This window comes from Halichoeres trimaculatus, unplaced genomic scaffold, assembly GCF_033239565.1.
Source record: "Halichoeres trimaculatus isolate MK-OKI-2021-1 unplaced genomic scaffold, fHalTri1.1 fHalTri1_scaffold_10, whole genome shotgun sequence".
NCBI classification, from domain to species: Eukaryota; Metazoa; Chordata; class Actinopteri; order Labriformes; family Labridae; genus Halichoeres; species Halichoeres trimaculatus.
The window spans coordinates 36883841-36908594 of record NW_027437187.1 but is presented as its reverse complement, the minus strand read 5'-3'; the positions used below and the strand labels follow the sequence as shown (position 1 = coordinate 36908594).

At 41.5% G+C, this 24754-nt stretch overlaps 2 protein-coding genes across 2 annotated transcripts; both read right to left on the bottom strand.

The window, feature by feature from the left end:
• Nucleotides 1-3859: 3859 nt before the first annotated feature.
• On the bottom strand, nucleotides 3860-10207 carry tmem168b (transmembrane protein 168b). The gene is made up of 4 exons (XM_074676834.1): nucleotides 8734-10207; nucleotides 6436-6578; nucleotides 6067-6341; nucleotides 3860-5005 (listed from the first exon to the last, which is right to left on the bottom strand). Exons 1-4 carry the CDS (start codon nucleotides 9868-9870, stop codon nucleotides 4458-4460), a joined length of 2103 nt encoding a protein of 700 aa, XP_074532935.1. The 5' UTR covers nucleotides 9871-10207; the 3' UTR covers nucleotides 3860-4457.
• A 2509-nt stretch (nucleotides 10208-12716) lies between these two features.
• On the bottom strand, nucleotides 12717-24481 carry samtor (S-adenosylmethionine sensor upstream of mTORC1). The gene is made up of 5 exons (XM_074678097.1): nucleotides 24236-24481; nucleotides 19869-20010; nucleotides 16303-16431; nucleotides 16011-16125; nucleotides 12717-15803 (listed from the first exon to the last, which is right to left on the bottom strand). The coding sequence occupies exons 1-5, from the start codon at nucleotides 24393-24395 to the stop codon at nucleotides 15171-15173; spliced, it is 1179 nt and encodes a 392-aa protein (XP_074534198.1). The 5' UTR covers nucleotides 24396-24481; the 3' UTR covers nucleotides 12717-15170.
• Nucleotides 24482-24754: the final 273 nt, after the last annotated feature.

Sequence of the window (24754 nt, the reverse complement as noted above, 5' to 3'; positions counted from 1 at the left end):
TGTATTTTTTTTCCCTCATTGGTTGTTTATTTCAGCCTCTGTTTAAAGCTGCTGTCTCTTTAAGGCTCTACTCTCAAGGCCCCAGGCCACCCTCCTTCTGATTGGTCAGTCCTCTAGCCGTCCATTGGTAGGTGGAGCAATGAGAGAATGTAGAGTTGAGGCCCGCCCCTAAAATTGTTCTCAAACTGTAACTGACATTTTTTACACTAAAGAGGGGGTATAGTGCTTTTTTTGTCTTTTTGTCCCTCTAGTGCCCCCGTAGTTTCTTCATATCATCTCCAGCCAAAAAAATATTTTTTTTTTCATCCCTGGTGTTTTGTGTCAGCCTTTGTCCGAAGCTGCTGCCCCTTAAAATTGTTCTCAAACTGTAACTGACATTTTTTATTTTAAAGAGAGGGTATTGTTTTTTTTGTTTGTTTGTTTTTTTTGTTTTAGTCTTAATTCCTTGATCCCCTTGATGCCCCCGTAGTATCTTTACATCATTTCCAGCTCTAAAAATATACATCTTTTTTCGTCTCTGGTGTTTTATGTCAGCCTCTGACTGAAGATGCTGTTTCTTTAAGGCTCCCCGCTCGACAAACCGACTTCTGATTGGTCAGTTTTCCATCCTTATGTGATGACCTCATCATGTCGGCAAGTCACGCCAAAATCTCGTTAAGATCTCGTCTTGTCCGTGGAGATATTTTTAGAACAGAGCATTTCAGGTACTTCTTCAATATATGGGGATTTGGTGGTTTGAAAATCTGCACGATACCCCCTCTTTAAAAAGACGAGTCCCTCTTTAATCTCTGTTGAAGGTTTCAGTGTTTGCTGGTTCAGGTCTTGTTGCTGTCAGAGAATCATTTAGTGCGTTACGTCCCTCTGACCTCAGAGTCTGTAGCTTTAGTAAAAGTTCCTGTGAATGTAAATCCAGCTCTCTTCTGTCCATTTACAACGTTTGAGAGGAGACGCGTGGTCAGCTGTTCGCCTTTCGACTCGCTGCTGGCTCAAACGGTCATCACGCCGTGAACCTCCACACGGATGTTTGTGGTGTACTCAGGCTGCAGACGTCCTCGTTTTTCACTCTTCTTCTGCAGATTCTGCAGATCCAGACTGTTCTCCGTGCTCAGAGATGCTTGTACTCGTGATCCTCTGCTGTAAAGCTGCGTTCAGCGCAGTTTGCATCGTTTCCTTCCTCCTTTCATGAAACCACGCGTGCTGAGGATTCACCGTGTACCTGCCTTCGATGGGAGATCACCGAAAACTTAACCCCAGCTGGAGTCTGGACTTTGCACATCACACGACCGCGGGTTTGAGACTGAGTCCACATTCTCCTTCAGTGTGTGTGAGGGTTTCAGTGCAGTTCCACCTGCAGCCACACGAGGGCGGTAGATGTATTCTGGCTTTCTGATCATTCATTCACACCTTGCTGTAAAAGCCATTTTCAACATGGTTTGTGTAAATGTGAAGATGTAAGAGATCATACGAACTGAAATATGCTGCTACGCCACATAATTTTATAATGTTTTCAATAAAATTTACAAGAAAACCAAAAGAAACGCTTCAGTTTTTCTTTTTTACTTTAAAACTCACCTGTTTTTATTTATGTGTTTTGTATTTTTGGATCCTGAAGAGCTTCTTCTTTTCTCCTCCAGTTTAAAAAGTCCAACAAATCCTCTAGAGGCATGAACTCTGGTTTCATTCAGAGCTGTAAATATTTCCTCTTTCACATTTATAAATAAAAGTGGTTCCCAAATTGTATAAACTTCCTTCAGGATAGATCCACTGCAAGAAATCTCATCTAAGCACAAGTGTTTGTCTAATTTTCATACAAAGAATGAAAGGTGGATTGCTGAAAAAGGTTTTCCTGTGGAGTTAAAAAAACAAGCTCATATTTAGTTTCTTGTATTTAGACATTTTTCTTATTCTAAGAATGTAAACAAGTACACTACAGATTTATTTTGCTCATTTAAAGAAACCAGGAGTCGATTTTGTCTTATCCTTAAGCGATCTTGAAAAAGTCTCTCTTCTAGATATCTGTCTGATCCTAATCCACACTTTAAAATTAGATTATCAGCTCAAATATTACAGGTTATTGTTAAATGCTACGTCTTAGCGTCCTAATCAGGTCGAGCAGGACCAGATTGATTTACAACACGTCTAAGTCTCCATGACATCAGAGAGAAGAGAGATCTGTGTTTTTCTCTGCTTTAAATGATTTCTGTGATTAATTCTGTAGTGATGGTGGACACTGGAGCCTAACTGTCAGACAGAAAAAGGACAGAAGAGCAGAAGAAAGAGAAACAGGAGAGAGATAGAGCACAAGCTAAAAGCGAACACACAGGCTAAAGGCTAAAAACAGGTTGAAGGTAAAAACACAGGCTAAAGGCTAAAACAAAGGCTATGGGTTAAATATGGGCTAAAGGCTAGAACACTATCCAAAAGCTAAATTACTAGCTAAAGGCTAAAACAGAAGCTAAAGGTTAAAGCATGGGCTTAATACCAAAACACTAGCCAAAAGCTAAATAACTAGCTAAAGGTCAAAACAGGACCATAAGACTAAAACACAGGCTTAAGGCTAAAACATTAGCTAAAGGTTAAAATGTGGGCTAAAGGCTAAAACACTAGCCAAAAGCTAAAAAAAAAACTAGCCAGAAGCTGAAACGCAGGCTAAGGGCCAAAATCAAAAACTGAAGGCTAAAAGCTAAAACAAGGGCTTAAAATAAAAATAAATAAATAAATGAAATGGCTTAAATATGGGCCTAAGGCTAAAGCTCAAGCTCTAGGCTTAAACATGAGCTAAAGGCTAAAACACCCACCAAAAGCTAAATCACTAGCTTAAAGTTAAAGCACAGGCAAAGGACTAAAAAAAGAGCTGAAGGCTTAAACAGAAACTAAGGGTTAAATGTGAGCTAAAGGCTACAACACAAGCCAAAAGCTAAATTACTAGATAAAGGGTAAAACACAAGGTAAAGACTTAAACACAGGCTAAAGGCTTGAACATTATCTAAAGGCTAAAACACAGGCAATCACATGAGCCAGAGGCTAAAACGTAGGATAAAACACAAGCTAAAGGCTAAAACATAAGCTAAATGCTCAAACACAGCTAATGCCTAAAACACTAGCTAAAGGCTTAAGCACAAGCTAAAAGCTTTAACACTGTCAAAAGGCTAAAAAAAAAAACACAGGCTAAAGGCTAAAAAACAAGCTAAAGGTGAAAAATACAGGCTATAGGCTAAAACATGAGCTAAACACTAAAACATGGGCTAAAGGCTAAAATCTGAGCTTAAGTCCAAAAAATGAGCTTAAAGCTAAAACACATGCTAAAGGCTTACATACAAACAAAAGCTGAATTGTGAACTTAAGACTTAACATGAGTTAAAGGATTAAATCTGAGCTAAAGGCTAAAACACGAGCTAAAGGCTAAAACCCAGGTTAATGTGTTTGTGCTAATGTTGGCTCCAACCCACAGTCAGCAGTTATTCTGCAGTGGTCTGTTCAAACTTGAGAGTCTATCAATAAAATGAAGAGCCAGGTTACGTTAGCTCTGCTTGGTGAGGTTGGAGTTGGTAGATGAGCTCTGGTAGGACAGAACCAGGATTCACTAACGTTACACGTTACAGACACGTCTCAGAGCACCGGGCTGTGAGGAGAGAGAAATATAGCAGCTGCTAAACTACGCTACAAACTGACAAAGTTAGCTTGTTGTCAGGTTTCAAAGTGTAGCTCTACCTAACTGTTAAAGAATAAAAGTGTAAGTGAAGTGTGTGTAAAAGTGAATGATCAGCTGAGCAGCTCCACGTGGTAGAATATGTAAATTTAAAGGATCATAAATCAAATAAAGAGCCGTTGAGTTCATAAATGAAGCAGCAAAGTCCCACTTCCTCTTTATTGCATAGTTTAACTCGACTTCCATCTGATTTTCTCTCCACCAACTCATCAAACCGATATAAAAATCTTGCATATTTCACAAAGAGGACACAAACTCAGCCCCGTGTGGAGTCGATCATCTCATAAATACTACAGTTCTCTGTCTGCTCGTAGTGCAATCATCAGTGCAGGACTCCCTGAAGCAGCTGGTACAGAGGAAACCCTCGCAGCTCGAGAAAAGGCTGAAAACAGGCACGAAGCGGAGTGTAGGAAGCATAGTGCATCAAAGAGGAGTCACACTCACACCTGAGATCACCTGGAACTTTGGTTTAAGGTCGAAGAGGTCGGCAGACGTCATCGTGAAGGCACAACGTGTTTGCCCTGTGGGATCAGGAGTGACGGCGTGCAAACAGTCTCAGTGTGCTTCTCTCATCACGTGTCAAAGCTAAAACATCAAATAAAAACAGAATCATCTGTAGAGCGCGTAAAAAACAGGAACTACTCCTTTAAAAGCCTCATCAGTAACTAAGCTGCTGGTTTAGAGTGATAGCTGCCTAACCCAGGGTCCAGACTTTAAGAAAAACTGGAACAGAAACCGCCCCGCCAGTCTACGATCGGACCAGTTTGAAGCCCTGCCCCGTGTCCAGCACAGCCGGAGGAAACCAGTTCAGTTTGACCCTCCTCAGACACCGTAGACAGAAGCCACAGAGCCCCAGCAGGTTCAGACCGCCGCACCACAGCGCCAGCTGCACCACCGGGTAGGTCACCCGCGGGAAGTACATGCTCCAGTGGTTTGTGACATCACTTCCTGTGGGCAGGTGCAGCGTGTAGTCGCTCCAGTGTCTAGAGACGCCGTAGGCGGCGGAAACCGCCCGCCCCCTCCCCGACCACTGGATGTCGCTGCCTGAGTTGCAGTTGTACTCCACCCACTGAGCCGTGAAGTCTCCGAGCTGCGGCGGGTCCTGGTGCTCCACGTCCGTCACCCTGGCGAGCGTCGCCCCCTGCACGGCCACGTGGATCCCCTCTACACGCCTGACCTCCTTCACCCACAGCGAGGAGTTGTCGCAGTCCAGCACGAAGATGAGGCGAGAGGAAGAGGAGCCGTTTTTCTCCCTCCACCAGTCCAAGACCTGATCCAGACGCAGAGTGTCTCCTCCTGAGGGGCACAGAGACCGAGTCTAAGACCCTCACACCACGCTAACATCAGAGCTTTAGATTCAACCAGAGCTTAAAGAGCATCACGCAGGATACTTTATAAAAAGTTAACTCTTAGCATGGTCGGAAAATTATCATTTATCAATCATTATCACAGACTAAGGGCTAAACACGAACTAGAGACTTAAACTCTAGCTAAATGCTACACTACAAGCTAATTGCTACAATACAGGCTCAAGGCTATAATATGGGCTAAAGGCTAAAACACTACCTAACAGCTTAAACACAAGCTAAAATCTTAAACACGGGCTAAAGGCTTAAACAAGAGTTAAATGCTAAAACATAAGCTACAGTCTAAGCAAGAGCTGAAGGCTAAAACATGAGTTAATGGCCAAAACACTAGCTTTATGTTGAAACACAAGCTAAAAGCTATAACACAGGCTAAAGGCTTTAACAAGAGTGAAATGCTAAAACATAAGCTAAGGGCTAAAAACAGGCTAAAGGCCTAAATCCAAGCTTAGGGGTAGAGCACAGGTTAAGGGCTAAGACAAGAAGTGAAGGCTAAAACACGAGTTAAAAGCTAAAACACAGACCAAAGGCTTAAGCATGAGCTAAAGGCTAAAACACTAGCCAAGGGCTAAAACCTGAAGAGCTAAAGGCTAAAACAGGCTAAAAGCCTGATCAGCTCTTACACTTTTACTTATTTTTAAAGTCAGTGAATCTGATTCAAACTTTACATTTATTGATGTGAACACAGCATTAGGCTAAAGATCACTAGCTAACAGCGCTCACTGACTGGGACACCTCCTCTGCTCTCCTACAGCTGTTACTCCTCCTCATCCTGCCCTGTTCCTGATCTCCATCTTTCCTAACAGGCTCATCGGTATAACTCTGAGGACCATCATATGGATAAAATACAGATTTTTCGACTCTGTGGTTTATTCATTTAGGAATTTCTTTAAAATATAATTTTTAGTTAATTTCCTGTGAATTTCTGGACTGTTCTCTTCAACCTGCGTAAAGCTCGTTATTAAAATACCTGCTGCAGTGTGACCCCCTCACCTGCCAGAGCCCACTCCCCTGAGCGGTGCGTGTGCCCGCTGTAGAAGATGATGTAGGTGTCATGGCGCGGCCCGTCGGCCGTGCGCAGCTCCAGGAAGGCCTTGATCTTGGTCTGCAGAGCCTCTAGCGTCATCCCGCTGGTGGAGTAGTCGCAGCCGAACGTCTCGATGAGGTGGTGGCCGAAGAAGCGCTGCATGTTGTTGAGCATGCCGGTGGTGCGTCTGTTCAGCTCGTTGACCTGGTCAGGAGGCAGCAGCATGGGCTGGCCGTCAGGGCTGAGGCACAGGAAACAGACGCTCAGCACAGAAACACCAGCTAATGACTCTGATCTGTTAGCGTGAGCTTAGCATGAGCATGGCGTGAACGTACCTGCAGTAGTTAGTGGGGATGACCACGGCGTAGCCCACACACGTTCCTCCCAGGCTGTTGCCGAGCTCGTGGAAGAGACCGTGGAACAGGGACTCCAGAGGCAGGATGAGGAGGAACAGGCTGACGAAGAGGCTGCTGGAGGCCTGCACAGAACGATCAGGGATCAAAACCGTTTAAACAGACTCAAGATTTACCGACAGGAGAGAAAAACCTCACTGTGGATTAAATATTGGTCCAAAAACACAGGGAAATCAATACAAAATTCATCCCAAACACTTTCTAAAGTAGATAAATTTACCAAATGATAATTTCAAGCAACAACCAATCTTACAGTGGGTCATTAGGATGAAGTTTCACTTTCATTTCTTGTCATTTTTCTGTCATTTTTGCTTTTGGAGTGGGTCATTACTTTGTATGGCTCACCAAACTGGTTTTGTCTTCAGTGATATTTTTACTACTTTTCTCCTGTGTTTGTCTGGAGATCCTACATGTAACCATGGCTTCATTGTTTACATGTGAAATCAGCTTTTAGCAGCCTGTAGCATGTCAATGCTAACTGGTGCTAGGCCAGATGTTTCCCCACAAGGTGAGGAGAAGGAGGTGAGGACGACGTGCTGGTTCTCAGGTGTGAGCTAAGAAGTGACGACATGGACCTGTCCTTCCATCCATCGTTATTGGGAACGTAAGATCTATCTCCAATAAGATGGACGAGCTAGCTGTGCTAACCCAGCAACAGAGGGAATACCAGAGGGCAGAGTAGCATCATGCTATTCACAGACATGGCTAACAGAGCTAACAGCAGACACCAACGCCACATGTGAAGAGCTTCACCTGCTGTGAGCAGACAGGATCCAGGAGACAGAGACTGAACAGACTGCTGAAGAAGCTCAGTCCTGGACCCTGTGGAGGTGGAGGCTGGCTGACTGGACAATGATGGACAAGCTGTCAGCATCTATTTTCTTATGGAGCTTTTTACACTTTCTATTCACTTTCTTTCTTTGGTTTTCTTGGTTGCTGCTGTGACTCCTCCAGAATTTCCCCTCAGGGATAAATAAAGTATTTTCTACTCTATTCTCTCTTCTTGTCCTGTCAGCTGTGTCACTGGGATTTTTGAGTCAGTTAAAATTTGTCTAAACTGTGAAATAAATGATGAGGGACATTTCTAGGGAGCGTAGTCTGACAGAGAAATGTTGAATAACTTTAAATTCAGTATAATATGGATTTGGTGGATTTTTTTTTTCAGTTGACAAAATAATGCACCATTTTTTTAATTACTTCAATATTTAAGAATTCATTAGCGCTTAAGGTAATTAATGAATTTAGTACATTCAATGTATATACTTTGCAAACAAATAAAATATGAAGCAAAAAAAAAAACAGATTTTTTTTCACTTTTTCCTAATCCTGAAATGTTCCCTAATTATAGAATCACTCAGGTAAAATGAGATGTCCGACACTTCTCTTTAGGATTTTTATCCACTGGTTAAGGCAGGGGTCTTCAACCTGTGGCTCTGGAGCCTCATGTGGTCCTTTGACTCCTTTGCAGTGGCTCCTTGTAGCTTGGAAATATTATTAAAATAAAGGGCTTTTAATATTTTAATGATAACGACACAGACACTAAGTAAAATCATAATATAAAATTTGGACTAAAAATGCATCACCTCTTTAAACAAAGCTTTAATTTTTTTGTTGTTTTTTTGATTTTGGAGGGAATTTTTTTTTTTATTTCAATTTTTGACATTTTTGCAAATTAAGAAAAAGAATTCCACATTTTTCAAAGATTTTGCTAATTTTTTTATGTTTTTATATAAATCTTTTTTTTTACAATTTTGGAAATTAAGCAAAATTTTGAAACTGCATTATTTAGGTTTTTTTTTTTTTTGCAAATTAATGACATTTCATCAATTTCTTTGAAATTTTGCACATTTTTTGAATTCATTTCTTTTTATTTTGCAAATTTTTGATCTTTTTTTCAATTTCAAATTTTGCTAAATTTATAACATGTATGACACTACGAATTCCTTTTTTTCTTAAATTTGCAGATTTATTAAAAAATAAATTTAATAAATTAATTAATAAAAATAAAAAAACTAAGAAATTACATGTACAAATTTATAAATACAAAACTTCTCGTTTAGATCATTATTCACCTGATTTTAATTTTTTTTTGTCTTAATGTGACGATAAAGTAGATTTTGTGGCTCCTGAATGACTTTAATCCAGGTGAGCTGAGGAAAAATGGCTCCTATGAAAGTAAAGGATGCAGATCCCTGGGTTAAGGTGTGAACTGGGTCTCACCTGCCAGCAGAGAGCGGCCACAGCCACAGTGGACAGCAGCGTGAGCAGCACCAGGCGCTCAGAGATGAGGCAGAAGTGTCTCATCCCTTTGGACGCCATCACTTTGTCCAGCCCGTTGACCCCTGACCCCTGGAACAGGCAGAGCCTCTGGCAGTCGCTGAGCTTGCTGTGAAAGCCCCACACTGTGATCACAAACACCAAGTGGCAGAAGAACCAGAGGAGTCCACAGACCACAAAGCCCGGGATCATCAGGTACCACTGGTCCAGGTTTGTCAGCTTCCGGCCGGCCAGGGCGATGAAAGCCCCCTCCAGGACCAGAACAGGAAGGAGAGACAGGCGGCGAAGGAAGCCTCGCCACACCAGGAAGGGCTGCCAGCGCTCGGTGACGGACAGACCGCTGAAGTAGACGTCCAGGAGCGGGTCGCAGAGCAGCTGGCTGAAGAAGCAGGACAGGGCGAAGGGGTTGGTGCTGATCCCCAGAGACCTGAAGAACAGCACGCCTGTGACCACAGCGAAGCACACCAGGTTAGGGAGAGCCAGGAGAGCCTTCATCCTGAGGGCCACCATCACCAGACCGAGGGCCACCACCAGCACCATGACGCTGAACGACTTCTGGATGAGCAGAACCGTGCTGGCCACGGCGAAGCCTGCCAGCTCCAGCCGCTCCGCAGAGGTCAGGAAGGCAGGGCGGTACCGCGTGCATCCAAAGAGCCGGTCCAGGAGGGCCCACAGAGTCCTCAGAGCCACGCTGACCAGCAGCAGGGAGTTGGCAGCCTGCTCCTTCAGGTCACTCCGCAGGGCGGCGCTGTTCTGGAAACACTGCAGCCCGAGCAGGAAGCCGAACCACAGGTGGAGCAGGCTCAGACTGACCCGCTCCATGTGGAAGAAATAATACACCACACTGGCCACCGCAAACACCACCAGAGCCAGAACCAGTACGATGAGGAGGATGGACTCTGCTGTCTGCTCCCATCGAGTGTAGAGCCCCAAACACAGCGCCACCAGCAGGTTGAGGCTGGACAGGTAACCGAGCCACCTGACGGAGCTCCACACGCTCACCTCCCCGTTCACCTCCTCCAGCCGGGTCAGCGCTGCGTGCAGGCAGTGGCTGACACAGTACCGGAGGAAACGACACATTTCGACGGTACTTCGAAGCCAAACCCAGACACTTCGGTGACTTCAACCGCGTCCGTTTGACATTTAAAATCCAGAGACAGCCAAACAAAGTCAGGCTAGTTACCGTTAGCAGTTAACATCCTCGTTCCGGCCAAAGGCGGGAGAAATAACCGCTCACATCCCGACCGTCGACGTTTCTGCTCCTCTTTGTATCACTCCGACATCTTCTGGTCAAATATCAAAGACTGGGCGCTTAATTTAACAGTTATAACAGTTTAAAAAGTTTGTAGTCAAAAGTTTGTAGTCCTATGACCGGCGCCATGACGCTCCCTTTGGCTACGGCAAGCGCAGAGGGACAAAAGAGTGGAAGGAAACGCAGAACTATCCCAACGTAAACAAATCTGTTTTTCTCATTTATTTCAAAGAAAACTTGAAAATAGACATAGTTTTTATCCAGACTCATGCTTGAAAAACGATTTTTTTTCTCTTGATCCTTTTGTATTTATGTATTTAGTTTTTCTTTTCTTCTTCTTTTTCTTTTATTTGGGGGGTTCTTTGTTTGTTTATCTTTTTGTACACTTGTATTGGTTGTGATTTTTATTTGTTTCAATTTAAAAGAAAAAAAACAATGTTTAAATAGTCAGTATTTTTATAATACCAACTAACAATTTTAATATTAACTATAACACTAGTCAAAGTCACGTGTGGGGTGCCACAGGGTTCAATATTTGGACCATTTTTGTTCATATTGTATATTAATGTTTTATTTTTGTAGTGGGAAATATCTGAATTATAATAACAATAATAATAATAATTAATAGATCATTATTATTATTATTTATTTTATATTTTTTTATTGTTATTATTATTATTATTATTATTCCTCCACCTTGGTAAAAAAAAATGCATGATGTTTGGACATTGGGGTTCAGACGTTGGCTGTTAAATGATAACAAATTAAGTTTAAATTAAAACAGTTTGTGAAAATTCATTTTTAGTTGTAATGACCGACAAAAAAACTTTAAAAAAATTACATATTTTTTCCTAATAAATGTATGACTTTTTTTTCATAAATACTCTTTTTTAAGTGGCCGTAATTCTCTGTTGTAATTTATCACTATGATCCAAAAAAAGAAATAAAATAAAATAAAAATTAATATTACGTTAATAAAGCTGATTTACTTTTTCTGCCCCTAATAATTTTGATTGTACTTAAATAAGTCAACTTTTACAACTTACTCTCATCAATTCATGTGTAAATAAGAAATCTTTTGTTTCTGAATTATTCTTAGATTGTAAAGTTTTGGCACCATCTTTGTTTATTTCAACCTGGGTTCTTAGTTTGACAGTGATTCAGACCCCGTTACTTCTTCTTACTTACTTCTGTCAACAAAGCTCAAACAGGAAGTGTGTATATGAGGTCCAGTTCCAGCAAAACGTAAACTTACAAATCAAAAGTGGCTACACTTCCTGTCACATTTTAGTATTGTTCACTATCAAATTAGTTTATTAGTTGCATGAAATTGAAGAGTACCGGGAAACTTTTTTCTGCTGACAAGCTTTATGGACATTTCATTTTCCAATGGGACTTGGCTCCTGCCCACAGCGCCAAAACAATCAAAAGCTGGTTGGATAAAACAAGAGTGAAAATACATAAACATACTTTTCAGAGGCTAACATTTGAGTCTTAAAATCCTTTTTCTAATATTTTTATGTTAAATTTATCAGACACTGTACCAAATTTATTTACCTTTAATGAATTGAACTCCTGAAATAATGATGCACCTGTACAAACCCCCACAGGTGAGTCTTTCATTGCTTTTTATGTTTCATGTCCAGGCGTACTACTTAATAAATAAACCCTCTCTCCTGCTTGTGAAAATCCAGATTTATTCATATTTTCTGCAGCTGCTGATGTTGACAACAAAGACCTGTCAATCAATGACTGGATCCACCGTCTGAAGCACACCAGCCTCTTCATCACGTCCAAAGCCGTACGGTAATACTTTGATTGTTGAAGAGGTAACAATACAACAAACACGCACACAGACACCTTACATTTACATTCATTTATAAAAGAGAAATACAACCATACTAGAAGCACACGTTGTTCGGCGTTGTTGGAAATGATGATGATATGAAGATGAACCATTTTCATGCAAACGGGTCAAAAGAAACACTGGAAGACAAATGCACCGTTAAATCACAGAACACGCTGCTTCAGAGTCTGGATATGTGTGATTTCTGTATCCTGGAGCGCTCAGCAGAGAGAAAGGTTAACTGGGAGATGATATGAGGATGGCAACAACACACTGCGCAACATCACAACTGGGAATGTTCCCGTTAAAATGACAGAGAAGTGGGTCGATTGTTTGGCCAGAGAAGCTTGATATTTTTCTGTTAGAGGGTGTTTTCTTGTTTCTCCAGGGACGTGAAAGCCTGCTCACAACAAACAGCAAATAAGAACAAAGAAGGCACCTTATTCTGGTTTCACGGGCTCCAACTCTTTGTAAAACTGTCATCATAGGAAAATAATTACATTTCGTGGCACCCTTTGGGATCAATTATAAAGTGCCACCAACACAAAACATGTCAACAACTCATTCCTTCATTCACACGGACAAACCGGACCACAGCACACACTCATCCCGCTCAGAGAGAGGAGCAAGAACACACACACTTACAATTCACCAGGTAGTGTCTCTTCAGCTAAAACCTCCAGGTTCCTCAAATCCGACGTCGCTTCTATTGCTAAAACCTCGATTATCACCTGCTCGGAGGCTCAGTCTGACGAAAAAGAGTCGATTAGTGCAAATCTATTCAGTCCAGGTGGGGTTTTTTTTCTCACTGTGGGGAGCTCGGATATGTTTTCAAGTTACAAAATGTATCAGAGGTTGAACGGGGGTTTGGGTCACTGGCTCGCAGTGTCACACTGTAACGAATGACTGTGAATTTACGAGAAAATTGCAACAGTAAAATCCTGTTATCTTTAAATAAAGCACTGTAAAAAAATTATACTGCATAATACTGACAGTATTTCACCGTTATTTCACAGCAAAGTCATTTTTGTTGTGGCGGCATTTTAAAAAACCATGAGTAAGGAGGGAATACAGTGGATATGAGACCCTGCTGTACATTGAGATGTTACACTCCAGAGGGGCACAGGCTGTCTGTGCTCCACATGGTGTGGCCCAGATTTCTGTGCTCCACATGGTACAAATAGTTTTTTTTGTGTCACACACGGCATGTAAAAGCTGTCTCTGCTCTAAATGCAGCAGTCCTGCGATCAGTGCTCCACATGGCGTGGACCAGCTGCCTTTGCTAAATGCCATGTACAAGCTGTCTGTGCAAAACATGAAACAGACCAGATATCTCTGCTCCACATGGCATAGACTGGCTTTTTGTGCTCCAAATGGCACGGACCAGATGTCTAAGCTCCACAGGACACAAACCATCTTTTTTTTGCCACACATGGCATATGCAGGCTGTCTCTTCGTCAAATTGCACAAACCAGCTGTCTGTGCTTCACATGTCACGAACGGGCTTTTTTGTGCCCCACATGGCACAGTTCAGCTGTCTGTGCTCAACATGGCATAGACCAGATGTCTGTGCTCCACACAGCACAACCCCGGCTTTTTGTGCAACACAACATGTTCCAGCTGTCTGTGCTACAAATGACACAGACCAGCTTTCTGTTCTCCACATGGCACGAACCGGCTTTCTGTGCAACACATGACACAAACCAGCTTTTTTTGTCCCACGTGGCACGGACCAGATGTGTGCGCTCCACATGACACAAACCGTCTTTTTGTGCCACACATGACATATGCCAGCTGTCTCAGCTTCAAATTGCACGAAACAGCTGTCTGTGCTTCACATGGCACAAACAGGCTTTTTTGTGTCCCACATGGCACAGTTCAGCTGTCTGCGCCTCACATGGCATGTACGAGGTGCTCTGCTTCAAATTGCACAAACTAGCTGTATTTTCTCCACATAGCACAGACATGCTGTCTCTGCTCCACATAGCACAAACTTTTGTGTCCCACATGGCATGTACAGACCAGCTGTCTGCACTGCACATGACATAAACTGGCTTTTTGTGCTCCACATGGCATATACGAGCTGTCTCTGCTTTAAATTGCACAAACTAGCTGTATTTTCTCCACATAGCACAGACACGCTGTCTGTGCTCCACATAGCACGAACTAGCTTTTTGTGCATTAAATTGCACGGACCATGTACCCCATGATTTTTACAGTGTGTTTATCAATTTTTCAAATGAATTAAAAGATAAACTTAGGGTTTTTTTGTCTTTTGTCTTAATTTAAAACACAATCTCTTGTTTACACTGCGTCCCCTCCTCACTCATGGTTATAAAACACCATCACAACAAAAAATACTTTGCTGTAAATAACTGCTAGCTGCTGCCAGTGTTTCACGGTGTTAATTTTTTACAGTGTAATTTTCTGCCTGAGAACAAAAAGGTATCTTCAGTGTTGATATAAGCGCGGACAGAGAGAGAAGGAGAGATAAACAGAAGTGTAATAAAACCTACTCTGAAACACTCGTACCTTGTTACACATGAACACAGTTACAGCTTCACATTAGTAAACTAGTTATACTCCTAACCTACCTACCGACCTACCGACCTACTGTATGCGTCTGAAAATGTTTAAAATGCTACAAATACCACTTTCATGTAAAAGATACACAAATCATTCGGATGATGCCATGTGAAAAATGGCACAGCCACACTCGACACCGGACAACACCAATGTTTCACTGCTCAGGGTTTTTCAAAATCTGCACATTGAGAAGTTTCAGAGAATCCAGCTGCACGGGCGCGACACAAGCAAGCGTACCAGTCCAGTCTCTCCAGTGCAAACAGACGCCTTCACCCCGCTCCGGGTGGCGTCTGTGTCTCGTCGTCGTCGCCCGCCCACTGTCACACTAGCTTATTCAAACAGAGTCAGAATGTAGACAAGCTGGCTTTGATGCTGAGTGCTGATTGGAAGATGAGATTGGGATCAAGGAGAAGGGAGTTTCGGTTTCTTCAGGGCATTCGCTTTCCAACTTTTAAAAAACCTAGATATTTATCAAAATAGATCCATCTTAGTGTGTGGGTGTGTGTTTGTGTGTGTGTGTGTACCGTGTGTGTGTGTGCATTTGTGAAAATAATCTGTAAACTTTGCTCTTTCACACTGTGCAAACTGCATTAGTTTGAGGAGAGGGGAGAAAATGCAGCAGGTTAAATTTGGCAGCGCAGCAGTTGAAGGGGAGGAGGAGGAGGAGGAAGGGCAGATAGGGGGCGCTGGTGTCCTCTAGCTCTGCAGCAGGATGGGGTCTTCCAGCTCGTGGAAGCCGGGCACCGAGCTGCTCTGGCTCTCCCCAGAATCTGAATCGTAGGGCGTGTCGGGGAGCTCCGTGAAGCCCCACGCCAGCTGGTCGTCCTCGAACTCCGAGCGCGCCTGCACCGGCACGTCGGCGCACTCCTCCTCCTCGTTGGAGTGGAAGTCCTGAGGGATGTAGAGCATCTCAGGGTAGTTGCGTGACACCAGGTCGCTGCTGGTGGCCACGCACACTTTGCGGAAAGCGATGAGATGCATGTGGGAATACTTGACGTACTTGTAGCGCTTGAAGCCCAGCGACTCGACGGCCACGCGCCAGCTCCGCATCATGAGAGCGTGGCGGTTCTGGTGGGAGGAGTCTGGAGTGATGATGAGCAGCAGGCCGTGCAGCTCCAGCAGCTCGTGCGCCTTCTTGCAGCAGATCCAGCGCTGGTAGGGGGAGGGGAAGTAGGACAGGAGCAGGGAGAAGACCACGACGTGGAACAGCTGGGCGGGCAGGGCGTCGATGGGGTTGTGGAGCTGGCGGAGGAACGCCTCCACCGCGTCTCCGGCCAGCTGCAGCGGCTGCTGGAGCTGCAGGTTCAGGAAGTCACACTTGTACACACTCTGAGGACAGAAAAGATGCAGAGTCAGCACTTTCATGTGGTTGAACAGGATTTTCTTTGCACAGAAGTTTGTCTTGGTGCAGGTGCAGATCGCACGCCGCGCTTTCTTCCTCTTTCACACAGACGCTCCAACCAAACAGGAAAAACTCCCCCGTCTTTCTCTAACATCTAAAACTTGTAAAATCAGAAACAACAGCAGCGCTCGTACCTCCACCGCAGGCACTATGTCGATACCGACTGTGAGGAACTCGTCAAACTTCAGGAAAGGGTTGAAGCAACTTCCCACGTCTAGAAGGCGCATTTTTCCCAGCTGAGAGATCGAACTGAAACAGGAAGAGGAAGAAACGTCAGCGCCCAGAGTTTAATGTGAAACCACAGAGCAGAAGTGTAAGAGCTGGATTTTAACCTCGATGTTAAAAGTTTACACAGAGACAGAGCAACAGCTCCTCCAATCAAAGACAGAAAACAAAGCGTGAAGGTTGGAGGAGGTTTGGGCTTACCTGGGGATGGCGGTGTGCGGCTGGGCACTTACAGACGCTGCAGTGAGACCGACGGCGAGCGCAGCACTTTTCTCATCCTTCTCTAACATTCTTTTCATCCCGCCGTCCAAGAAATACTCCTGACAAACACTGAGGGAAGAAACAAAAAAATCTGACCGTGAACTCAACATTAAAGGTGTCAGTGTCTGTGTCTGCCTCAACCCCCTCCTCTGCCTGGATGTTGAGATGCCTGGATGTCCGGTACGGATCAGTTCAGTTTGGTACGGGTTGGATCGGTAAAGCCTGATTCTGTTTGTGTTTCCACAACCAACCGTGCCCCCTTGTGGTAGGAAATGTGTAAGCTGGATGCAAAATTGTCACACACCTAATAACCGCGAAAAATTTGTTGAAATGCTGAATTAACCCCCAATGTCCCATAGTTTGCTCTCTAGCGCCACCTAGGCACTTTAAGACACACGAAAATGTCTCTAAAAGGCGGTAGGAATGTCCTAGAGAGATGAAACCAGCGTCAAAATCTTTGTCTAATTGAGACACACAAAAAGTTGGGGCACCACGGCCCTATCTTGCACAGGAAGCCAGCAATTTGCCTTTCAAAATAAGATTTTTTAACATTTTAGCATTCTTTCAAAAATGATCTCCTCTTAAACCATAAGTGGTGTCTCCTTGAAAATTGCTGAAATGACAGAAAAGACCCTGTTTTACAAAAGCTCTTATGGAAGTTGTTATTTGGGACCCGTTTTCTGAATGACGTGCCCTCAAAGTCGGTGAACCCCAAAGAAGCCCTCTCAGCTCCTTCCATTTAAAACACATGGTGTTACTCAATCCAGCCTCATGCATGCTGCTGCATTAGGGCCTCTAGACGAAAAAGTAGAAGTCGTGCAGCTTTAAAAATGACATGGATAGATTCCTGACAAAATTTCCTACAAAAATATCATATTTTTTACGCAGATTTTGGTAAAATTGTGCCATCTATGAGGAGATGTTTCCAAAGCTTTTGTGACTAATTTCACCCTTCACTCTGCTGCAGCAGTCCTGTATGGATGTCCAGTGTTGTACCCGAACGTTTTCAAAGAACGTTCGTTTATGAACTAACTCATATTTTGGGTGAACGTGAACGTCCCGTTCATTTTTGCTAGATGAACGCTAAATTGTGAACGCACTCATTCTGTTGTTTCTTGAACGGCGCTCGGATTTCGTTCAGATTACGTTCGTGTCAGATTTCAAGAGCCCTTCAGGCGAAAAACCAAGCTAAAACAGTAAAAACACATGGTAACAATCATTAAAATGTCACGGATAATCACCCGTTCTGGCAACCGCAAGTCCTGCCTGTTGCTCTACCAACTTGATCATCAGCGGTCGTCAGTATCGTCACAATTCACATTGTGTGCAAGGAAAGAGGATGCGTTTACTGAGAAACAAACATACAGTCGGACAGCATGGACGAGGAAGCCAGCACGAGCAACTTAGAATACTCGCGCTCAGACCCATTTGACTACTTGAAGGATTTTTACATAAAAGTCAGTACTGACGCTGATGGTAAAAATCTTACCTACCATTGTAAACTCTGTCCACTGGGATTAAAGAAACAAGTCCGTACATCAGCGACGTCAGCAGCCAATCTTAAACAGCACACTGTGTTTTTTTTCTACCTCATTTTTACCTTTTTACAAAATTCTAACCTCATATGGGCTAATATTGCACTTTATGTTTGTATTAGATTAAGCAAACAAGTGAGAGGGTGAGAAAAAAAAGCAGTGACTGAGTGGAAATAAGTGTTAAATGTGTTGCACTTTGATAAGTGTTCCTTATAGGCAGGAAAAAAGAATGAGACTAACTGGAAAGAAAAGTTAAATATTTTGCACTTTGAAAAGCATTATATATATATATATATATATATATATATATATATATATATATATATATATATATATATATATATATATATATATATATATATATATATATTTATATTTATATTTATATTTATATTTATAAATAAAATGCTTTTCAAAGTGCAATTTATATATATATATATATATATATATATATAAATAAAATGCTTTTCAAAGTGCTATATATATATATATATATATATATATATATATATATATATATATATATATATATATATATATATGATATATGTTTGAGAAGACCAGTCAGGAAAAAAAGCATGTGACTGACTTGATAGGGATTGTTAAATGTTTTGCACTTTTATAAGAGGTCTTTATTGGTGTTTGCCAATAAATAGTGGAAATGTGAGTACTAGGGCTGAACGATTTTAAGAAAAGATTGAATTTTGATTTTTCTGACAGATATTGTGATTTCAATTCGATTCACGATTTTCTTCTAATCAAGCTTTGGGATATTCACGTGGAGGGCTGAGCGATTTTAGGAAAAGATCTAATTTTTCTGGCAGATATTGCAATTCACGATTTTTTAATCCTCAATAGTGATGATAAATAATCTGTTTTCATCAACTTCTACTCCTAAACAGAGGCTTTGTGTTGTTGTCCTGCTTACCAGCACTTTAAACATATAGATTGTCTACAAATTTGTAAAACAGAATGTGTATAATACTTGACACAACAGATCCTGAGTCAGTCAGGAGCGCTGCAAAAAATTGCTCCTTTGGCGATCTCAAAATTGCATTGTCTAAAATTGCGATTTCGATCTGAAAACGATAAATTGTTCAGCCCTAGTGAGTACCGTACTTTTTCCTGCAGTGATCTGAAGTTTTGGAGGTGCTGCTTTTTTGGGGATACTTATCCATTCCTATTTAAAATGTATACTAGACTTTAGGTCTTGCAATCCACTGAGTGAACACATTGCTGAAGTGCAACTTCTCTTTTTTATTTTCTTTGAATATAGTGGTTTAAGGTTGAGGTACAACATAGTTTCCTACCTCAGCCAGGTTCCCACTTCAGATTATATTGTGTTAGAGTCATGTCGGCATAAAACTAGATACAAAGATGAATATGGTGTCAGCATTAACACAGTTTGGTTCTACGCAGGCTCTGTCAATAATGTTGACAAATTAGCTCGTAGCTTGCGGCAACGTAAAAAAAAAAAAAAGAACCAAAAAGAACTTAATTGTTCATTTTGGAGAAGCATGAACTTAAGTTCACAATTTTGAATTATGAACGATGAACTGAACTAGTTCATTTTAAAAGGTTTGAACTGAACTTTAAACTCGTTCATATAGAAAGTGAACTTTCCCAACACTGATGATGTCACAGTGATTAGGAGTTCTGTGATGATGTCACACTGATTAGGAGTTCCGTGCAGCTGGTCATGTGACTCAGCAGAGGAAATTATACATTGTATCAACTGTTATAGACCAGAAAGGAATGAAACCCTGACAGTGGAGCTAAAATTGGCAGAAGGGACTGGGTGAGAGTGCGAGGGCCCGTCCAACGCTGCTTGCTGCTTTAATTTTTCTGTTTTTTTTTGTTTCTTATAAAGCATACTTGAGTACCTTTAAAAGTGCCATAAAATCTGATTTAATGTTTTCTCCAGCTTTACTCTCTGTACAAACTGAAGAGAAGATAAAACCTGAACTCTACCTGCGACACCACTCGATGCGTCCCTCCCCCTCGCAGTTTTTGGTCCAGTGGTTGTCCGCTAGATTCTTCATGGCGAGGGCGTACTCGCTCAGCGTCTGCTCGTCCTCACAGTGCTCGCGCCAGATCTTGTCGAAGTCGCCCACTGAGGAGAAAAACCAACAATCAGGATAAGAAACGACAAAGACGGGAACACATGAAGCCTCCATCCACAAACACTCACTCCCTGACTCTGGACACAGCTCCTCTGCTGAAAACCACTCAGTCCACTCCGGCTGCTGCATGTTTGCCCATCTCTGCCGGCACAGGAGACTAACTGCTCCTCTCTTATGATAATCAGCACATTAAAACCCCCTTCAGCTCATCTCTGCAGCCGCTGAGAAGTTCAGCAGAAACAGCAGCTGAGGGAGAAACCCCATGACCAGAAGGAAAAAAGTCTTTATCAGATTTTACAGAAATGAAAGCACAACAACAGGAGCGGTGGTAAACAGCAGCATGACCGCTGTGGTCCAATGCCAAGCCTCGCAGATCATGCTTTACTTATTAATCAATCATGAGGTCTGTTTGCACGATGACTTCTCTGTGCTGCTCCCGACTCGAAAACAAGCAGAGTCAAAATGTGACTGAGTCCAACATTTTAACATTCAGCGCCAGGGTCAGGCTGTGCAGAGTCAAAAAAACTCATGTGTGTCAAAAAGTGTTTTCGCTCTGAGCTTCCTCTCTTCCTGCAGGACTTAACTGTTCCCTGAAAAGCGTCTCTGCATGTGTGGCCATTTCACAGATCTTTAATCCACAGAGTTTCAGCCGTTCTGGTTGGAAGTTTACTCCAGCTACAATCGATTTCACTCTGAGCTTAAACCAACTTTAGTGGCAGGGAAATGTCAGTTTCTCCTTCTCCAGGCGCTCTGACAGGAACTCAGATGTCAGATGTCAGAGCTCGCGGCTCGGTGTCGCAAAAAAGTTATTTTCCAAACTTCCCAGTTTGCATGATGTTACTCATCTATCAGCTCTCTCTGGCTGTACTGACAGGAAACAGGCCTTTCTATCTTACCTCATTTGCACTTACATGGAAGGACAGATTTATCTCGTACAAAATTTTGTGGAAATATTTTGGGTTTCAGTATTATCTGCTCAAACTTTGAGGTTATTGTGAATTTTTTAAAAGTTTTAATGTGTCAACCTTGACCTTGCGTCACCATATGAGCTGTAATTAATAAAAAAAATAAAATAATAATATTAAAAAATAAAATAATTATATTAAAAAATAAAATAATATTAAAAAATAAAATAATATTAAAAATTTATATATTATATATATATATTAAAAATAAATAATAATAATAACAAGAAAAAATAAATAATAATAATAAAAGGCTTTTTTTTAAATAGCACTCTTTCAAACCAAGTTTCAAAGTGATTTAGGGGCAGCTAAACCATCAAAGTAATTGATATTCTGGTAAAATCAGGCAGCAAAACAAGATCACATAGGAAGATAGAAATATAAATAGAATACTGAGACAATACGGTAAAATAATCAGGCTGGGATAATATGCTTTTCCTGCTAGGGATGGGTACCTTACACATCTGGAACAATGTGGTACCGATGCCTGGTACCTGGCATTTGGTATCAGTACTCAACGGTACCAATTTCAGTACTTTTTTGTGTTTATGTGGTGAAAAATATCAATTTGTTTAATAATTAAATCTATTTTTTTTCAACTTGCCATATTTATTCTTCAATTTATTACCTTGCAATGCTGTGTTCATGTCCGGCATGGAAAATACCCTGCTCTCCCATTCCCTCACAGTCACAAGGATGCGCTTACATGAACCGGTAACCGTACTTTTGGCAGAATTCGGTCAGTACCAATAAAAGTATCTAATTCTCGGCATTTGATTCTTTTCCGATTTTTGGGATGCTGATTCGATTTAAATTGCAATTCCTTGATTTTCCCGATTTTTGCGATTTTGAGTTTTTTTTCACCAGACCACATGAAAAAGTTGAATTATAATGTTGATACCTTCAGACTACATCAGGAGCCAAGTTTTCCCAAAAAATGCACATCTCATGAGTCAGAGAGAAATATTTCGCCCTCTGCTGGTGAAAAGTGGTAACTTTTTTCCAATCCAGTTTATAAACAAAGACCGAAACGAAGAATTTACTTTTGAAAAAAACAATTTTTTAATAAAGACTCCCAATTTGAATATCCTGAGACAAAAAAAACTCAATTCTTATGTGAGTTGATTTTTTCTCCCACCCCTATAAAATAATGTTTGAAAGAATAGAAAACGAAACCTAAGTAGAATCAGGGAAGGCTCTCCGATAAAAAAAATGTTTTAAGAAGTGCCTTAAAAAAAGGATACTGACTCGAAAAACTGGATTTTATCGAGCAGACTGTTTCCTCAGAGCACAAACTAGAAACATCTCGTCTCCTTTAGTTTTAAGTCGAGTTACTGGCTCATTAAAAAGACCTCTGCCCGAGGACCTCAATGGACACAAAGGACTCAAGGTGTTAAAAGGTCTAAAATGTATCGTTTTGAGCTAACTGTGGTCGACTGATGTCTCTCTGACTCAGGCAGGTGAAAAGACTATAACACTAATCCAGGCGTGACCATATAAACACATGTACAAATATCTCAGTTTCCTTTAAACTTAAAAATTATCTAATTTTGGTGACGTCTCTAAGTAATAAAACACAATCGATAAAACAAGTTTTGTTGTTGTATGATGTTCAAATTTCAGAGATATTTTGCTTTCACATAAGAATGAACCAGCAGGTGGCAGCAGCTGGAAATACCAGTGAGCTAAAACAGTTTTTACAGTTGATCAAGTTTTACTGGCTACTGATTTATGTCTTATCTTTTTAACAGACGCTTTTAAGAGCTGCTGTGTCTCATGATTTTAACTGCCGAGTTCCTAAAGCCAGCACATTTTACTTTCATTCACATCCCCACCTCAGGCCTTATTTTTAATGCAACTCAGCATTTTTCTTTAGTTTCATTTCATTTCAACTTTTTGTCTCAACTTCAGTTTAGTTTGAATTTATTTTTATAGCTGTTTTTTTATTTAGTTTTTTGTTTTTTTTTTGGTAATATGGGATCAGGGGCGAGATTCAAAAGTCAGTTTTTTTTAATTTTTTTTTTATTGTTGTTTTTGTAAAGCCTTATCTTTATTTTTACTTATTTTAAAATCATTATTTTAAATAATTTTTTCTCTATTTTTCGTTCTTTTTTTGTAAACTACAACTTTGAAGCAGGCGATCATATCTTTAAAAAAATGTATGGCTCCAATTTTTTTTCTTGTTTGATTTTTTTAATATTTAATTAAAATTCTTGTTGTTTTATGGCTTTATGTTGTTGTTTGTGAAGCATTTTTGCTTATTTGTGTGAAAGGTGCTGTAGAATAAAGATGCAGAGAGACATAAGGGGCCACAGCTAGGATTTTTATCAAATAAAATTATTGTTAAATTGAATTTTATTTTTAATTTGTCTTTTCTGTACGGGTTTATGCAACCGTAAAGTGTCTGAACATTTGAAAAGTGCGATACAAATTAAGTGTACTTTTATTATTATCATTACTTTTGATAATACAATAGAATAGAGATAGCAATGTGTACACTTAAACACATACAATCTCATAAAAAGAGCTTTCTGGAAACTGAGATGCTTTTAGACTCAGACAGGTAGAGATATTATTTGCAAACACTTTGAGCTGCAAACACCTCAGGTGACATAAGAGGAACTTGTTTCTGAACCACACTGCACTAAAGTTTCTGCTCCATCTGTTTCTTTTTACGCCAGTTTTTACCTCAACATCCAGTTTCATGAAAGCTAATTCCTAACCACCTCCTCCTGCCTGAAAACAAACTATCAAATCTCTGATGCAACATGTCAAATAAATAACACATGAACTCATCGTGGTTGTAAAAGTTACAGCAGCTGTTTGTTGAGTCCACAGTTATCTCTTCAGAGCAATAGAGAGTCATTTATCCACAGATAGGCTGAGCTGCTATCTGTCATGAGTCATGTACAACAGGCTCAGCTCTCTGAAGTTAGAGTTAAAACTCTCTGATAATAAACAGCAGGAGCAGGAGAGAGTGTTGTTGTTGTTGTTGTTGTTAGAGAAGCTTTAAAGGCCTCGTTCAGCAGCTCTGCTTCATATGTGACCGTTAGTTAGCTCTGGAGGCTAACGTTAGCTCTCAGAGAACACTGTTTTCAGACAGATTCATGCTAACACTGAGGAGTTACTGGAGGTTTTCAGAGTTAAAACTCAGTTATGTGCTGGTCTGCAGGGCCACAGAGACCCAGAGAGGCCCTGTGAGGCTGCAGGGCCACAGAGAGACCCAGAGGGGCCCTGTGAGCCTTCTTACCCTCTCTGTATTTCCTGCGCAGTTTTCTGTGGACGTTTTTCACCACCCCTGACAGCTTCTCCTGCTCCCTCTTGAACGGAGCCTCCTCAGGGATCGACATGTAGAACAGTTCTCTCTGGTTCTCGGTCTCTCCTGTCTCGACATTGTCCCTGAGCTCCATAGCACCGCTCCTCCGCTCCGCTCCTCCGAGCTGCCCTCCTTCCTTCTCCTTCTCCCAGCTGCGAACGGACCGGCGAACCGGTGCACCGACCAATAAAGCGCGCGCTGATTGGCTGGCTCTGACAGACACACCACAGAACTGACAGTCCGTTGTCCAATCACAGGGCAGGAAACAAGCCTGGCCTCTGCCTGGTTCTGCGCGCATGCTGTGGGGCGTTCAGGTGCACATTGTAAATCCCAACACTCTATGTTAAATGACGGAAAAAGGTTTCTTATTCTGAATATTTCTTGGTCAAAAGTTGGAATTGATACTTAAACATCCTGTTAAGATAAATCAGCACTAATGTAGACGTCAAAAAT

Excerpts from the sequence above, each read along its gene's own strand:
- tmem168b (XM_074676834.1), bottom strand. The coding sequence starts at position 9,870 with ATGTGTCGTTTCCTCCGGTACTGTGTCAGCCACTGCCTGCACGCAGCG. Across the intron at positions 6,342-6,435 it reads ATCCCCACTAACTACTGCAG|CCCTGACGGCCAGCCCATGC; the intron begins GTACGTTCACGC and ends CCTGTGCCTCAG. Across the intron at positions 5,006-6,066 it reads AGGGGAGTGGGCTCTGGCAG|GAGGAGACACTCTGCGTCTG; the intron begins GTGAGGGGGTCA and ends TGTGCCCCTCAG.
- samtor (XM_074678097.1), bottom strand. The coding sequence starts at position 24,395 with ATGGAGCTCAGGGACAATGTCGAGACAGGAGAGACCGAGAACCAGAGA. Across the intron at positions 20,011-24,235 it reads GCGCAGGAAATACAGAGAGG|TGGGCGACTTCGACAAGATC; the intron begins GTAAGAAGGCTC and ends TTTTCTCCTCAG. Across the intron at positions 16,126-16,302 it reads CCGCACACCGCCATCCCCAG|TTCGATCTCTCAGCTGGGAA; the intron begins GTAAGCCCAAAC and ends TTCCTGTTTCAG.